This window comes from Trichosurus vulpecula, chromosome 4 (assembly GCF_011100635.1).
Source record: "Trichosurus vulpecula isolate mTriVul1 chromosome 4, mTriVul1.pri, whole genome shotgun sequence".
Classification (NCBI taxonomy): Eukaryota; Metazoa; Chordata; class Mammalia; order Diprotodontia; family Phalangeridae; genus Trichosurus; species Trichosurus vulpecula.
Genome location: NC_050576.1, coordinates 146,518,212 through 146,531,808, shown reverse-complemented (window position 1 = coordinate 146,531,808; position 13,597 = coordinate 146,518,212). Strand labels below are relative to the sequence as shown.

The following is a 13,597-nucleotide window of genomic DNA, read 5'->3' as shown; positions in this document are numbered from 1 at the left end:
GGAAGACCTAAGGTCAAATCTGTTCTCAGATACGTAGCAACTGCCTTGGCTAATAAAAAGCAACAGATTTTTAAAAATGTTTTACTTTGTTTACATTTAGGGACAATTTGGTGCTAATTGGTGCATGTTAGAAAAGACTTCCTATTGAATTTCTTTGATTATTTAAAGTAAAATGAATCACTCTCCTTCAAATTACTCATGTCAGAATCATTCACATTATTTGTTTGTAAGCAAGTTTCATGATTTCTCTCATGAATTCCTTTGAAGTCATTACATACTCATAACATAATCATATCCTACAAATGACGTGAGGTAATAGCATAACTTCAGCATCCAGTTTGTCTGAATTAAGGAAAATTATGACTATACACCTCTGTAAAAGCAAAGGCGACTGAAGTTATCAACCTATGAAGCATTGTGACAATTTGAGTTTTTACTGAAATCATCACAAATCTGTTTTGGGCTCTCTCCTTTTGAAAGACAACATTGATAAGTGGTGAACTGAATGGGGGAGCTAGCAGCGCGTTTATTAACAATGATGAGGAAGAACAGACTGAAAGTGCAAGAGGAAGGCTTTAGGATGAACTATAACAAATACTCAGAAGTTACAAAAGGGAGTATTTTTCTGGAGATTATTTTCAAAGGGATGATTTGAGTACATACCATTCTGAAAATGCAAGACATATAATATGAAATCCTGGGATCTCAGTGTCTTCAACAACAATTCAGCAAATATTTACTAATATGAGAGCCAGGAAAATAACAATAGTGTTCCTTAAGTGCACTGGAGAAGCGCAAAACAAATGTTCTGAGTCCTAAGGGGTAAAACTGTTACTGACAGGCTAAGTCTGCAGGGAGGAATTTTGGGAAATCATGGAATTTGAATTGAACTTTTAAACAGTTAATATGAATTCAGAAGATGGAGAAGGGGAGACATTCCGTGCATAGGAAATAGTGTTATTAAAGGTGTGGAGGCAGGAAAATTCTGAACGTTTCGGTGAGACAGAGTGGCTGCAGACTGATCACAGGGTGGTGTGCACAGAGGGGGAACAGTGCAGGACAAACAACATGTAGCCAAGCTGCTTCTTCTGCAAACTGAACGTGTACTCACCGAACTTTCAGCTGTATCAGAAGCATTGTCTTCCACAAAATACATTCCACATTTACCTGCAGAAAGCCATTTGACACAGGTTAATACAGGAAGTATTTGCTTTATTCCTAAGTTTGAATTTATTACAGCAAGATTACTAGTAAATGTGGATAATGGTGTTACACATCAATTACCTAAATGACCAATTAATTGGAATACGGAGTTTTCTACCAAAAATGAATAATAAGAGCTGTTTTTTATTTATCATATGTTATTTATGGAGCACTTTAAGGTTTGCAAAGTACTTATTTCATTTAAGCCTCAAAACAACCTTGTGAAATTGGTACTAGAGGCATTACTAATGCCATTTTACAGATGAAGATGTTGAGGCCACAAGTGATTTGACCATGGTCACAAAATTACTGAGAGGTAGAGGCATTATATGAACCCAGGTAATCTTTACCTCAAATTTAGCACTCTATCCATTCCCCCCAATTAAGCACCTTGCTGATTCCAAGGTATTTGACTTCCAAGATTTGACTATAACACTGCCAAAATAGACCCACGAGCTCATTTACTTCTTTTAAGACATATTTCTTACTACAAAAATTTCCACATTCTAGGAAATTTTGTTGGATTCTCCCAAATATACATTGGCTATTCTTGAGATCCAGATTAACTATAAAGAACAGAGGTGACCAACTTAAGGGAAAGCAACAGACTATTAGACCTTATATATAGTATAATCTGTGAGTTCTTGGAAAGCCCATAGGCAAAATCATAATAACCTCAAGACTAGGGACCATAAGGATGGCAGCAGCCCCTCTGCATTCGTATGAGTACCAAGGTCAAATAACGCTTTCCTATTCCTTGACATTTTGAGGAGGTTTAGTGAAGAAATTAATTCCCTTACTGAACAGGGAAATGTAAATGTCCAGATAACTTAGAAGGATACTGACATGCTGATAATTTCAGAAGCCTAATAAACAAATGTGACATGAATTATGGAGGAGAAATCACATAATGCAGGCATTTGTTTTTGTACAAGTATATCTGAATAAAGTGGGTAAAAACAATTAATATTTGGCATTCAAGATCTAATTTAGAATGCAATAATGGGATGACTAAAAATTGAAGTATATACCTACCACGTGTGCAGAAAACCATGACCACAGAACTTAAAATTCCACAGTGTTACTACTATGATTTTAAAGGCATAATGATGGATGTCAACTTGGAGGAATTTGATTTAATTGGAATAATTTTTAGACGTACAATACAAATTTCATGTCAGAATATTTTCAGATAAGAAGGAGGAGATGAGCATAAGTGCTATGCTCTTTAAAATTCTGATTTACCTAATAGTAGTTCACCGGCTGTCTCTCTAGACGGTGCAACACTGATACATCTTCGATTCACTCTGTCAAAAAAGTGAAAAAAAAATTATGATTTAATATTTTGACCCATTTCACTGTGTATTTTGTCCCCTGTACCCTCCAATCTGGCTATAGACTTCGGCAAAGTAGTAGAGGGACTTCAAATGCAGAGAATATCTTATGAAAATCTAGTCTAAATAACCATGGAAAAATTTTTTCAACATTCGGAGGCAAAAAACAGTGAAATGGAAAGGCTAATAATCCCAACAATCTTTTTTTTTAACTATAAGTACAACTTCAGTAATTTAAAAAGCTTTCCTATATTTTATAATTTTCATTTTCTGAAAAAATCTAATTAATCTTTTAATTTTTTATGTAAATGAATTATAAACAGCTAGATGGATATTTAGATAACCTCATTGTGTTTAAGTTGGCTTATTCGTCATACTAACAAAGAAGGAACTCTTATTGAAACAAATTCTACTTATACAGTATTGCACTCAGTTGCATGAACATTTGATTAACATAATGACTTGACTCTGTTTCTTATAGTTTGCAACGAATAATTAAAAAAAATAAGCCTCTAGCTAGCTAAAATCTTTTGGTCTATTTTAATTCACTAGTCAATCATTTGACAAGCATTTATTGAGCAATTACTACTTGGCAGATATTGTGCTAGCAGCAGAGATACAAAGAAGGGCAAAAAATAGTCCCTGTCCTCAAGTGTACATTTTACTGGGGGAGACAACATGTAAATAATTAATTATATATAGGACACAGACAAAATAGATGGAACACAGTCTGAAATGGGAAGGGATTAGCAGCTGGGGACACCAGGAAAGGCTTCCTGCCAAGAGCGGCACCTTAGTGAGTCTTGAAAGAAACCAAGAAGTGGAAGGTGAGAGGGAAGAGAATACTAGGAATAAAAGACATTCAATGCAAATGAAAGGAGACAGGAGATGGAGTGTCATGTTCAAGGAACTACCTGTAGGCCAGTGTAGGGGAGTCAAGTATAAGGCTGGAAAGCAAAGATGCAGCCAGGTTATGAAGACTTTTAAATGCCAAAAAGAGGCCTTGATATTTGATCTTGCAGGTAACATATGGCCAACCTTACGTGTTAAATAAATTACCTCCACAAATGAGGGGACTATGGACTGAAGTGGGGAGGGACTTGAAGTTGAGAGACAAATTAGAGGGGCCTGATTATGGATGAGTGGAAAGAGGGAAACAGAAGAGATGTGAAGACAGAAACAGTAAGATATGGCAACAGATTGGATCTGTATGGAGAAAGAGAGCGAGGAGTCAGAGATGACACCTAGGCTGAGAGCCTGGGGGACTGGGAGGACGTCCTGGTAATAACCTCCAAGGAACAGGGAAGTTCAGAAGGGGAAAGGATTTAAGGGAAAGAGAGCGAGAATTTGGCATGTCCATGAAACATCAGTTTAAGAGGCAGTTGGTGATGTGTGAGAGTAGCTCAGGAGAGATGATAGGGCCAGATGGATAGATCTGGGAATTACCTGCATAGAGATTCTATACGAACCCACGAGGATTGAGGAATCACCAGTGAGAAAGTATACAGTGAAATTATAAGGCAGCCGAAGACAGCCGTGGGTGACACCTATGGTTAGTTGGCTTGACATGAAAAAAGAACCGGTGAAGGAGACCAAGGATGTGTAGTTGGACAGAGAGGCAGAAAACCAGGGAAGGGATAGGGTCACGAAAACTCAAAGAGGAGGAAGTATCTAAGAAAGGGAAGATGATCAACAGTACTAAATGCTGCAGGCAGGTCAGGAAGGATAAGGATTGAGAAAGGGCTATTAGATTTGCCAAGCAAAAGAGCTTTCGTGACTTTGGTGAACAGGCCTGCAGGAGTTATCCCTTCTGATTAAACTTCAAATTTTACAATATTTCTGATTTTTGCTTATTTCACAGGCAGATTTATTTTTAAATGTCTCAAATGATGGACAAATTCATTTGTATTTTCTTTTCCCATACAAGTCACTATAGATCCTGTTGTTTTTCCTTAAGATGCATCTTTTTAATACAAATTTGTTGTTTTTTTTTCCCTCTGCACCTTTATACACAAACATAATTTCCACTCCTGGCCTCAATTCCTTCTTGTGCAGAGGCAATCTTTTATTTTGCGTTCCCTAAACAAGTAAGCTGAAATAACCAGGAGAGAACTTGTTAGGATAACACAATACTTTTCTAACAATGTCACAACATCCCTGCATATTCCAAGAACAAAAAGCTAAGAAGAAAGCATGCATCTTCACTATTTATATTGTCATCATTTCCACTGTCCAACAAGCCTCACTATGAAATACATTCATTTCCTACCTCTGGTTTCGTTGGATTAGACAGTATGAAACATTTCACATGGATATACATGAAAGTGACATAATAATCTTTCATAAAAATACTACTTTAATAGATACAGTATATACGCTGCAGTTATTAGAATGTTAGACAATTCCTATAGCATCAAATTTAGGAAAAAAGCAAATACACCTGGTATATTTATAAGTTTTTACCTTATAGATTCACTTGCTGCTTTATCTTTTACAGTAGAAGAGAAAGAAGAATGTGTTTTATCTTCAAATAAGTAAGAAAGGGGAGGTTTAATGACTTCTGTTGGGAAAAAAAGGAAAACATATATTATTTTTATGTCTACTGCATTGGTTATATAAAGACAAATATGAAAGAAACCAGCATTACCTTCTGATTTTTGCCTATCTTTAAGAAGGTATTTATTTGGAATGGTTAAATAACACCTCTGTAAACGGCGTCTCTCTCTATTTGGACCTTCTGTTGGATCCAATTGCCAAGAAGTTGGATAAGACATGGGATCATACCAGAGTGCTCTACAAATTAATATAACAGAAATATTAATAGTAGCACAATTCATAAACAACTATTACGAAATTAGTATGATATTATTTGATAATAGCAATTTATAAAAAACACATAATCTAAGTATTTTGTAATGTGTAAGGTAAGGCACATTACTAAAACATGGCTTATGAGAAATAGGATGGAAATGGATGACAGAAAACCTGCGTTCAGATTTCACTTATAATGCTGACTTCTTGTTTAATCTTAAAACTTCCTAGGTCTTATTTTACCATTTGAAAAATGGGAATGATTCTACCTACCTTTCCTTCTCAAAAAGAATAATGATAAAAGTGGCATTAACTTTCTCCAATAAAATATTTTCTCAAACACATAAAAATGGCACCAAGCCACAGAGTATCCATAGCTCAACTAAAGATGAGATAGAACCACTGCTTCTGAAATAGGCTGTGTCAGGTGACTGCAAGGAAATTGTCAAGATAAGATTGTATAGGTCAAGCCTTTCTGATCACTGGATGCTGGATGAATTCTCACTGATTGATCTGATTTGTTTAAAGATAATACTTAATGTGATATACTGCACATGTAAAATTTACTGGATATGACAGATTTAATTTGGCTTTCCAAAGGATCTTCTTTGCAAGTAAAAATTTTTCCATAGTGCCTATCATATCAATTTTCTAAAATAAGTCAATTTAATTGACATCCTCATACATAGATTTTTTAAAAAAATAAAAATAAAACATTTTAAACATAAAATATTTATATTGTTGTCACCTCTCTATATATTTAAGAATATGTTAAAAATGTAGACATTTGCCAAGAACAACAATCATATTTTTGCTTACCTGTCATGTGTAAGCTGTTGAACAAGTTCTTGCCAGCGTCTACTGGAACTCAAGTCTACTTTATACATTCCCCTGATATGCTGAATCACCTTCTTTCTTTCAATTCCCTGAGAAAGTGACACTGCCTGGGTGATATCTGCAGCTATTTTAGAAATATCCTTTGATTTCATATCCAGGCGCTGAAAGAGACTAAATCAACAGAAACATGTAAAAAATACACTTAGACAAATGCAATTGTAAATTATCTAAAATTTGCAACAAGTTATACTGAACTTGACAATTTTACACTTTTGAGATTTCCTAATGGCAACATTATTTGCAGCATGAATATCTGAATCCAAGAGCCTTGGAAACAGAAGGACTCTCAAAGCACCAGACCTGTTTTAAGCACAGTCTCCACAGTCACCAATGAGGGAAGAAATGATTGTGGAGAAGGGGTCTATCTGTCTTACCACTATCAGCAGCAACTGCTGTCCAGCTGTCACCAACAGGAGTCTCGCTAATTCAAGTCCACACCCCCCACCCCCCACCCAAGGACCACTGGTGCTGCTTCTACCAGCCCAGGCTTTACAGACATCATCTGGGGAAGCAGCTACTATCGAGAAGAGATGCCACTCAGAGGCTGGGCAAGTTACATGGCTGAAGAAACGGGATACGCTAAGGAAGAGATAGGAGGCAGCACATGCCGGCCAGGTCAAACTACTAGCATCACCTTGCCTGCCCACCATGTCCCCTTGAACGTCAGTGGAGACAGCCCAAGACCTGAACCCGAGAGTCTTGGGAACAGCAACTCTTCCAGCCCAGTGCCCAAAGCTCTCAACCTGGGAAGCTGCAGCTTAGCAACTGCTCCTGCAGTAACCACAGCTACTGAAGACCCAGAAAAGAAAGTTCTTGCCACAAAGCCTTTGGCACCATCAAATGTTCAACACCAGAAACTACCATGACAGTGTCAGTGAAAATGACATTAAAGAGGAAGCATTATCACAGGCTTTGCTGATATACTTTAAAGTCAAGAGGATGTTTCCCATTTGATTTGCCGCTGAAACATTTCATGGGATGTCAACCTCATCAGAATGTGAGCTCTGTGAGAGCAGAGCCTGACTTTTCTATTATTGTCCCCAGTGCTTACTTAGCACAGTGCTTTGCCTACAGTGAATACTTAATATTTTGTCATTTATTCATATAATCTTGGCTCATATACATGTTAAGTACACACATGTATAAATGCACATACAAATTAAATAAACATGCACTTTCTGCCTGACACCTGAAATGTATTCTACTATGTTTGTATGATTAGGGGCATATGCAGGCAGCCTGGCATGGTGGCTTAGAGAGCTTAAGGCTTGCCTCTTACTATAGAAATTGCACAGAAGTAGCCAACCTGCACTGGCAGAAAGTTTCCTTACCTGGGAGCTCCCCAATACCAATGAAATCACAGGTTCAGACCCACTCCATATAAGTAAATAACTGTAAGACATCAGTCGCCAAAAATGCGTACTGAGTATACAAGTCCCTCAAAGATAAAACTTTTTTAAAAAATGAAGTAGCTTACCTTTGTTGATTATTATTGACTGTTTTTTGCCAGGCAGCTTTATTCACAGAATCCTCAATCTCATACTTCCTTAACTCCTAAAAAAATTTTTTTGAATAATAATTTTCTAACAAAGTATGATTTATTTAGCTATCAATAAGACTCTAATAATTGAACATGAAATAAAAGTTAAACAAGGAAAAACAATATTTCTTTGGAAACTAGAACGTGGGATCCATATTTATTCACCCCTTTAACACTACTGACACCACACAGCAATTTGTTTGTACACAAATGCCATGAAGGTGTGAGTTGAGGGAAACCAGGCTTCTATTAAGGAAAAAGGTAAACTTTTTCCCCTTTCTTTGAGAAACTAGGAAAATTTTTTTTATTAGATTCTACAAAGGTGCTTATATTATTTTTGGTCTGCTATATGAGGCCTGAAGTTGAAAGTTAATGTTTTTACTCTTTGCTCTCTCTTTCCCTTTTTTTGTTTCTTCTTTCTTGTGGTTTCTCCCATTGGTTCTAATTCTTCTTTACAACATGACTAATGTGAAAATGTTTACTATGAATGTATATGTTAGCCTATATCGGACTGCATGCCATCTTGGGGAGTGGGAGAAAATTTACAACTCAAAATCTTATGGAGGTGAATGTTGAAAACTCTAACTAAATAAATAAATAAGATGAAAAAAAGTTAATGTTTCAAAGTCTGCTTTCCATCAAAGCAAAAGTATATCTTTTAAAAAATGATCACCATAAAAAATGATTGAAAATTAAATTCTTTTTCTTATGTGTTGAAGCCAAGAAGCATTTATGAGAAGTAACACTGGGATGAAGTGAACAACATTTTTATATAGCATAAAGAAATAAATTATTTTATTTTTTATTATTTGATGAAATTGCTTGTGACAGATTTTAAAAATCTACTGAATTGTGTTAATATATTATATAGAGATATCTTTATATGCAGATATCTATATATCTATTATTAAATCTATTTAAATTATAAATATGATATTTATATTGACTCACCTCTGTAATTACTTTTAGGAAGTCTGATTTTGTTGGTAGACTGGGAAGAGTGCATTTATGACCACATAATTTTAAAATATTCATGAATAATCTTGCTGTGGCTAGTTCTTCTTCAGTCAATTCTTCTTGGTGATTATGCAAAAATTCATTTAAATAAAGGACTAACTTGGCTCCATGCTGCAAAAGGAAGGGATAGGAGGAAAAGAAAAAATAGGCACTTAATGTTTCTTGAACTGGATTACAAAGTACAAAAATGTAACAAGACACAAAAAACATTATAAAATATGCAGCTCTTTGTGCAGTAAAGACTTTACTTTTTTCTTTAAAATTTTATTAGGTTCTAATTAATTTTTCCCCTATGGTAAGGATATAAGTTCTCTTAAAAATCCTGAAAATATTTTCTTTCTAAAGCTTACAATACACAAGGAAAGTTGTAAAAGTTGTAGGATGGTCAGGAATTCTAAAGGGGAATCATTCTCCTGTCCTTTTATTAGCTTTAATTTCATTAAAAATAAAAGGCATAGACGATGGCGGCTGGAAAGCAGGGACTTGCTTAAGCTCTCCCCCAAATCCCTCCAAATACCTGTAAAAAATGGCTCTGAACAAATTCTAGAGCTGCAGAACCCATGAAATAGGAGAGGGAAACAGGTCTCCAGCCCAGGAGAGCCTGGATGGTCGCTGGGAAGGGTCTATGCCACAGTGCTTGGAGAGAAGCGCAGCCCAGCATGGGCCGTGCCAGGACAGACCAGACCCAGAGTCAGCCAGTCGGAACAGACCTTGGGGCCATGAATCAGTGAGCTATGGCAGTTACCAGACTTCTCAACCCACAAACACCAAAGAGCAGGTTAGGGGAAAACTGCAGAACAGAGTTCAGAGTGGTCCAATCACCAGCCCTGGAGATGGCAGAGGTGGTGCAGTGGTGGTGGTGGTGGCAGCAGCAGCAAGAAACTCCTGAGGCTGCTTCCAGAGCTACAGAGTCAGCTGCCTCCCAAGTCCCTGTCTCACACAGTGGGAAGAATCTAGCAGCAGATCAGAGTGTAAGTGCAAGGAGCGCTTTGTGGGCACAAATGCAGATTCTCTCGCTGTGCCCTGCTTGGATCCAGATTGCGGTCCTGGTTGGTGGTTCTTGGGGGAGGAGTGCTGTGGTGACAGAGCCTGGGGTGACGGTGGAGTAGAAGTAGCTCTGAAAATAGCAGTTCTTGGACCCTAAAGCTTGGGACAAAGTACTCTATACTCTACAAGCAGTCATATCCTGACAAAAAGCTCAAGGCTCAAGTAGTTGGCTGGGAACATGAACAGGCAGCGAAAATGAACGCAGACTCAAATGCAGACTCAAACTCAAACTGTAGATTCCTTTTTCGGTGACAAAGAAGATCTAGACACACAGCCAGAAGAAGTCAACAAAGTCAAAGAGACTACATCAAAAGCCTCCAAGAAAAATACGAATTGGTCTCAGGCCATGGAAGAGCTCAAAAAGGATTTGGAAAAGCAAGTAAGAGAAGTAGAGGAAAAATTGGGAAGAGAAATGAGTGATGCAAGAAAACCATGAAAAACAAGTCAACAACTTGCTAAAGGAGACTCAAAAAAAATACTGAAGAAAATAACACCTTAAAGAACAGACTAATCCAAATGTCAAAAGAGCTCCAAAAAGCCAATGAGTAGAAGAATGCCTTGAAAGGTAGAATTAGCCAAATGGAAAAGGAGGTCCAAAAGACCACTGAAGAAAATACTGCCTTAAAAATTAGATTGGAGCAAGTGGAATCTAGTGACTTTAGGAGAAATCAAGATATTATAAAGCAGAACCAAAGGAATGAAAAAATGGAAGACAATGTGAAATATCTCATTGGAAAAGCCACTGATGTGGAGAATAGATTCAAGAGAGATAATTTAAAAATTATTGAACTACCTGAAAGCCATGATCAAAAAAAAAGCCTATACATCATTTTTCAAGAAATTCTCAAGGAGAACTACCCTGATATTCTAGAGCCAGAGGGTAATACAGAAATTGAAAGAATCCACAAATCACCTCCTGAAAAAGATCCTAAAAAGAAAACTCCTAGGAATATTGTAACCAAATTCCAGAGTTTCCAGGTCAAGGAGAAAATAATTCAAGGAGTCAGAAAGAAACAATTTGAATATTGTGGAAACACAATCAGAATAACACAAGTTCTAGCAGCTTCCAGATTAAGAGATCGAAGGGCTTGGAATACGATATTCCAGAGGTCAATGGAGCTAGCATTAAAACCGAGAATCACCTGCCTAGCAAAACTGAGTATAATGCTCCAAGACAAAATATGGATTTTCAATAAAATAGAGAACTTTCAAGCTTTCTCACAGAAAAGACCAGAGCTGAATAGAAAATCTGACTGAAATACAAGAATCAAGAGAAACATGAAAATGTAAACAAGAAAGAGAATTCATAAGGGACTTACTAAAGCTGAACTGTTTTGTTTACATTCCTACATGGAAAGATGATGTGTGTAATTCATGAGACCTTTCTCAGCATTAGGGGAGTTGAAGGGTATATAGACAGAGGGCACAGGATGAGTTGAATATGAAGGGATGATATCTAAAAAAAGAAATAAATTTAAGGGGTGAGAGAGGAATATATTGAGAGAAGGAGAAAGGAAGAGAGAGAATGGGGTAAATTATCTCACATAAAAGTGGCAAGAAAAAGCAGTTCTGCGGAAAGGGAAGAGGGGGCAGGTGAGGGGGAATGAGTGAATTCTACTGTCATCGGATTCAACTTGAGGAGGGAATAACATACACACTCAATTGGGAATCTTACTCCACAGGAAAGTAAAGGGAAGGGGATTAAAAAAGGGGGGATGATAGAAGGGAGGGCAGATAGGGGGAGGAGGTAATCAAAAGCAAACACTTTTGAAAAGGGACAGGGTCAAGGGAGAAAACTGAATAAAGGGGGACAGGATAGGATGGAAGGAAATATAGTTAGCCTTTCACAACATGAGCATTGTGGAAGTGTTTTACATAATGATACATATGTGAACTATGTTGAATTGCTTGCCTTCCTAGGGAGGGTGGGTGGGAAGGGAAGAAGGAAGAGAATTTGGAACTCAAAGTTTTAAAAGCAGATGCTTAAAAAAAAAAGTTGGTTTTTTTTGCATACAGCTGGGAAACAAGATATATAGGGAATGGGGCATAGAAATCTATCCTGTCCTACAAGAAAGTAAGGGGGAAGGGGATGGGGGGGAGTGGGGTGAAAGAAGGGAGGGATGACTGGAGAACAAGGCAATCAGAATATATGCCATCTTGGAATGGGGGGGTAGAAATGGGGAGAAAATTTGTAACTCAAAATCTTGTGGAAATCAATGTTGAAAACTAAAATATTAAATAAAACGATAACATAAAAAAAAGCTAGAAACAAAAAAATAATTAAAAAAGGCATAGAGAAATCAAATGAGACCACAGAGGTCCTGAATCATAATTACCCAAGGATGGACAGAGACTCCCAACAAAAGCAGAGTGAATTATAAAGATTATCCGAATGAGATCTGGGCATAGATCTGGTTAAATTCAACCAAAATGACTGATTATAGATAAAACTTAGAGAAAAAAAGCCACAATGCAAATCAAAAGAACAACAATAACAAAACAATTGAAACTGAATGCTATGAAAAGACCTTTGTCCCAGAAAGAAAGCCCCTATCTCCCTTCACTGCAGAGATGGGGGAATACAGGTTGTAATGCTGCATATAATGTCAGGAGTTTTTTATATATTGTTTAGTTTTGAACTCTTTTTTTCCCTTTTTCAAAAATTTTATGTCTTAATAGATGACTCTCAAGGAGGGGTAGAAAAGAGGGATAAACTGAGAAATTGTAGATGATGTAAAAAAATGTTAATAAGATTTTCTTTTTAAAATACCAAAAACTGAAGATGGAAAGAAAAAGGATTTTCTGAAACTATGAAAAACAAGGAAATGCTTCATTGTACCAAAGAACAATCTTGCTAATTAAAAATTAATAGTTTAAACAGAACCCCTATGCTTCAATGTCTCATCTTGTTGTGGAGATGGTTAGGGGTTTTCAAAAGCTATGCCAACAGGGCATCATAGCGTAGTACACAGAGAGCTAGCTTTGAGGTCAGGGAAAACTGGGTTCAAATCCCATTTCATATATATACTGGCTATGTGATCCTGAGCAAATCACTTAACCTTTCAGTAAGAAACACATTAAAATATAATTGGGAAACGCTTAAAAAATAAATAGAAATAAGATACCGATAATCCCAATTTGTGGTTCATCTGAGCCAACAGGCAAAGCAAGGATCTACTGCTACTTGAGTTTGACACCACTACTCAAGAAGGTGCTGACCTGCATTGTTGGAGGCAGCTTCCTCTCTTGGGAGTTCCCTATATTAAAGAAAGCACAGATCCATTTCCTCTTCTCTATTTCAGCAGGGCACAAGCTCTAGAAGGTCCTAAAAGGCTTTCAGTATGGGTCCAGTAACGGACTGTATATCTATTGTGACCAGAACCAACCAAGCTATGTTTTAAAAGTTCATGGCATGGGGTGATTTTCAGAGTAATGGTTGGGACCCTGATGATTGTCCATAGATGTGGTATCCACAAGAATATTAAGACATCTGACCTTTTACAATACTTTGGCACCTCTTTCACTGTACATAATTTTTCAAATATCACTGACAATGATAGCCTCAAATGAAACTGCTCTCTCTACAGTTACCAATGATTCTTTTTGACCTCTCTGCAGTCTGACACAGCCAACTACATCTTCCTTTTTGATATCCAGGTTTTCACAACACCTGCTCTCTACTGGTTCTTCTCCTAACCTGTCTGACCACTCCTTGGTATCTTTGGCTGGATCTTTACCCAGGCTATGC

The 13,597-nt window shown here is 37.0% G+C and overlaps 1 protein-coding gene across 1 annotated transcript in view; it reads right to left on the bottom strand.

The window, feature by feature from the left end:
- LYST (lysosomal trafficking regulator) overlaps window positions 1-13,597 on the bottom strand; it is a 172,078-nt gene that overhangs the window by 45,267 nt on the left and 113,214 nt on the right. Inside the window, exons 31-37 of the mRNA XM_036757264.1 lie at window positions 8,737-8,913; window positions 7,723-7,799; window positions 6,168-6,356; window positions 5,185-5,330; window positions 5,001-5,097; window positions 2,449-2,510; window positions 1,112-1,167 (exon numbers count right to left, since the gene is read on the bottom strand). Coding sequence (XP_036613159.1) covers window positions 1,112-1,167; window positions 2,449-2,510; window positions 5,001-5,097; window positions 5,185-5,330; window positions 6,168-6,356; window positions 7,723-7,799; window positions 8,737-8,913 — 804 coding nt within the window. The remainder of the gene's footprint in view (window positions 1-1,111; window positions 1,168-2,448; window positions 2,511-5,000; window positions 5,098-5,184; window positions 5,331-6,167; window positions 6,357-7,722; window positions 7,800-8,736; window positions 8,914-13,597) is intronic.